Source organism: Tupaia chinensis, unplaced genomic scaffold (genome assembly GCF_000334495.1).
Source record: "Tupaia chinensis unplaced genomic scaffold, TupChi_1.0 Scaffold000478_3, whole genome shotgun sequence".
Lineage (NCBI taxonomy): Eukaryota > Metazoa > Chordata > Mammalia > Scandentia > Tupaiidae > Tupaia > Tupaia belangeri.
The window spans coordinates 6,020,945-6,025,436 of record NW_006159990.1 but is presented as its reverse complement, the minus strand read 5'-3'; the positions used below and the strand labels follow the sequence as shown (position 1 = coordinate 6,025,436).

Genomic DNA, 4,492 nt, shown 5'->3' with positions numbered 1-4,492 from the left:
TCAGCATCAGCAATGGCGGCCTCCAGGGACGCTCTCTGGCCCTTAAGGCCCTCAATCTCAGCCTGGAGCCGGCTAATGTTCCGGTTCATCTCAGAGATCTCAGTCTTCGTGCACCGCAGGTCATCCCCGTGCTTCCCAGCCAGCGTCTGCAGCTCCTCATACTTGATTTGGTACATGTTCTCAGCTTCAGCCCGGCTGCGGTTGGCAATTTCCTCATACTGGGCGCGGACCTCGGCAATGATGCCGTCCATGTCCAGGGAGCGGCTGTTGTCCACGGACAGGACTTCGGACATGTCGGAGATCTGGGACTGGAGCTCACGGATCTCCTCTTCATACAGCTGCCTGAGGAAGTTGATCTCATCGGTCAGCCCATCAATCTTTTAAAAGAATTTTTTCCATCCTGTTGGGAATTTACGTATGTATACACATATGCCCAGGGTATTCTTCTCTCTCTCTCTCTCTCTCTCTTTCTCTCTCTCTATTCTAGAGAAAGATTTTTGCTGTAGGATACATGCACTCACCAGAGAGACAGAGACAGAAGGTGAGAAATCACTCCATAAATCTCTTCTCTATTCTCCTCTTGGGATCTTTGGCATGAATGTACATGCATCAGGCATGAATTTTAAGCCACCAGGTCTAGGATTTGAACCAGTCTACTATGTGGGAGTCCAGTAATTTAACCATCTGCTGGTCTACACTAGGATATTTTTTCAAGCCACCAGTATCAGATTCAAACCATGGTCAGTCATATGGAATCCAGCTCCCTTTTCCTCTAGTCCACAGGGCCAGCCCAACTCTGTTAAAAGTGCTTTCAATTTTAGGATTTCTATATTCTCTTTAAAAATCGATGAATTTGTGATTAAGGAATACACTTTTTATTTTTGAGAGTATCTTAAACATCTTAATCATTCCATCTTTCTTTCAACTAGAATTACCATGACATTTATTTTTCCGTTCTTTTACTTTTAGTATACTGTGTCTTTATATTTAACATGAGTTTCTGGTGTGCAACACATATTTGGGATTATTTATATCAATACAACAACCTTTGTTGTTTCAATGGTATGTTTAGATCATTTACTTTAATATGTTTATGGAGTTTAAAACTATTGTATTATTTCCCATTTGTCTCAAATATCCTCTGTTCATTTTTTCACTTTATTTGTGTTATTTTAATTAATTAAGGACTTTTATGATTCCATTTTATCTCCATGTTAGCTTATTGGTTATCATTTTAATGGTTAGTTTATAGTGTGTAGTATACTCTTTTTGTGAGAGAGATTTTGCTATAGGGCAAGTGCACTTGTGAGACAGAACGAAAAGGAGAAATTAGCAATCATCTCATTTTACTGTCAAATGATTTAACACTTTGCATATATTATTAAAGTCTTAAAATGTTATTCTTCTGAGTCTCTCTTTTCAACATTTTTGTTCTTATTGTCATTTATTTGCTTTCACATATGTTAATACCCATATTATATTAGTTTAAATTTTTGTTTAAACAATTAATTTAAAAGATAATTAAATAATATAAAATAATATTTATTCACATAGTTACCATTTTTATGATCTTCATTCCTATTTATAGATTCATATTTCGACCTGGTATGATTTTCCTATTATCAAAATGATTTCTTTAAACATTTCCTAAAGTATTGGTTTCCTCATGGTAAGTTTTCAATACAGATATGTCTAGAAAATGTATTTTTTTCTGCCTTTGCCTTTGAAAGATATATGTGCTAGGAATAGACTTCTGGCAGCTGGCATAGTGGTTACATTGCTGGACTCATACATGGCCAACCATGGTTTGAATCCTGGACCTGGTGGCTTAAACATCATGCTGGCTGCTCATGCATCCGTGCCCAAGATCCTAGGAGGAGAATGGAGAAGAAGGGATTGTGGTGTAGCCACATTTTCTGGGGGTGATTTCTCACTTTCCCTCTCACTGTCTCTGTCTCTTTCTCCAGTGAATGCAAGCACCCTAAGGCAAAAGTGTCTTTAAAAAAAGTCTTGTTTGCTCTCAGTACTTCCAAAGATATTACTACACTGCTTCTTACTTGCATTCTTTTTAGTAATAAATCTGTCATCTTTTCTTTTTTGCTATAGTGTGAGTGTGTTCACCTGTGAGAGAGACAAAAAGGGAGAAATCGACCTCCAGGGGGATGGCCAGCCACAATTCCTTCTCTCTCATTCTCCCCTTGGGATATGGGGCACACATGCACATGCACATGCACACGGCATGAGTTTCAAGCCACCAGTTCCAGGACTCAAATCATGGTTGACCAAGTGGGAGTCCAGCACCTTAGCCACTATGCCCTCTGGTAGTCTCAAATCTGTCATCTTTTTTTTTTTTTTTTTGAGTTTTCTGCCTTAGTGTGTGTGTGGGTGTGCTCCCTGGAGAATGAGAAGGAGAGAGAGAGAGAGACAGAGAGAGAGAGAGAGAGGTAGACCAAGTGGGAGTCCAGTGCCTTAACCACTACACCACCTGTTGACCCCAAATCTGCCTTTTTATTTTTTTTATGGAGGTTTTTGTCTTAAGATGCGAACACTCCCTGGAGAGAGAGAGAGAGAGAGAATGAGAAATCACCCCCCAGGGGGATGGTCATGCCACAGTCCCTTCACCTCCACTCTCCTCCCAGCATCTTGTGCATGTGTGCACTCCCAGTATGTATTTCAAGCGCCTGAGTCTAGGACTTGAACCACAGTCTGCTATGTGGGAGTCCAGCAACATAACCATTATCCCATCTGCTAGCTCCAAAATCTGTCATCTTTACCTTTATTACTCTGTCCCGTACATATTGTTTTTTGTTTGTTTTGTTTTATTGTTCTCAGAATTTTTTTTTCTTTTTTTTCACTGATCTTCAGCAATTTGATTTGTTATGCCCTGATATAGTTTCTTCACTTTTCTTTTTCTTGTAATATGGGTTTGCTGATCTTGGATTGAAGTGACACCCAGCAGAGCTGATGTTTTAGTTCCAGTTCAAGGACAGGGAAAACCAGTGTCTTAGTCTGAAGGCAAGACAATTTTTTAGGTAAGAATAATTCTTCCTTAATTGGGGAAGGTCAGCCTTTTTGTTCTACTTAATCCTTCAACTGTCAGGATGAGATCCACCCACATTATGAAGGGTTACTCAGTCTATTGATTTATATGATGCTCTCATGCAAACCACTTCACAGAACCCCCAGAATATTTAACTACCTGTTGGGCGCTCTGTTGCCATGTTGACACATTAAATTAACCATCACACTTCACTTATGGTATTATTGCCTTTCCTCATGAAATGGAAATTCCTGGCATGCAAATTAGTCACTTTGCTCACTCACATCTTGAGGCAAAGTCAGATGATCAAGATTTTTGTTTTATTTTGCTACTTAGTATAACTCTGTGACACCATGAGACTCAACATTAGATCATGACCATAGATTTTATACGTAACCAAGTGACACTTGAAAATCACAGTATAGTCTGAGAATTATCATGTTTTTAAAACATACTTAATTTAATTCTGCTATATAGCAACTCTATTTTCAACATAAATCATGACTTCATGATAGATAAAAAGGTTAAGTCACCACCACAAGTAAGCAAATCCACTATAATTATAATATGAAATTCACACATTCATTTCGGTAGAGTTAGCTTATTTTATTTTGCTCTTTTATCATTCATTGTTTACTGGTTTTACAAAATGAGAAATAATAGGAGGCACTGAGTGTCTAGGACAATAAAAGTGGGAGGAAACATAAAACTGAGAACACATCTCCATTAGCTTTTAATTCCCTCACTCATTTTGAGTCAGAGATTGTCTTAGTCCATCTCAGGGACTACATTGAGAACAGTAGAGTAAATTATTTTTGAGATACATTCCAGCTCTCTCATGAATTAAGTGCTTTAAGAACTAAGACACTGAGGATGGCAGGTGGCGTGGTGGTTAAGAGTGCTGGACTCCCACGTGGCTGTCTGTGGTTTGAGTCCCAGACCTAGCAGCTTGGTTTCTCTTTCTCTCTCTCTCTCTCTGTCTGTCTCTGTCTCTCCCCTTCTCTGGTCAAATATTTTTAAAAAATAAAGTCAAATAAAATAATTCTTTTTCTAAAAAAAAGAGAACTAAGAGATTATAGAAAATGTGAAAAAAATTTTGGTTTGTTTGTTATGAACATCCTTCTTGAAAAATGTAATTCCAGTCAATGTACTACCGAAGAACCCTGGCAGGCATCAGTGGCACAGTCAGTAGGTGCTGGACTGCAGGGTGGAGAGCACATCGCCGATTACAAGTTCCAATGACTGACCTAATCAATCTGAAGCATTTCGGGTGTGCATGCAAATACCCATGACCCTAGGAGTTAGAGGGCTGGCGTGGGGGTGATCATGGCATGATAGAATCCTATCCAGGGTGCTTCTTTCATGAACAAAAAAGGAGAGGAAGAGAGAGAGCTCCGAGGAGCTCGTGAATTAAATTTTGTGATGGAACTTTATTAACTTTATTATCACAAA

General features: G+C 39.0%; 1 protein-coding gene across 1 annotated transcript in view; it reads right to left on the bottom strand.

Moving 5' to 3' along the window:
* The window catches only part of LOC102490652 (keratin, type II cytoskeletal 8), a 4,892-nt gene extending 632 nt beyond the window's left edge, over positions 1-4,260 (bottom strand). Inside the window, exons 1-2 of the mRNA XM_006156125.2 lie at positions 4,195-4,260; positions 1-377 (exon numbers count right to left, since the gene is read on the bottom strand). The exon at positions 1-377 is cut by the window's left edge and continues 632 nt beyond it. Coding sequence (XP_006156187.1) covers positions 1-377; positions 4,195-4,260 — 443 coding nt within the window. The remainder of the gene's footprint in view (positions 378-4,194) is intronic.
* Positions 4,261-4,492: the final 232 nt, after the last annotated feature.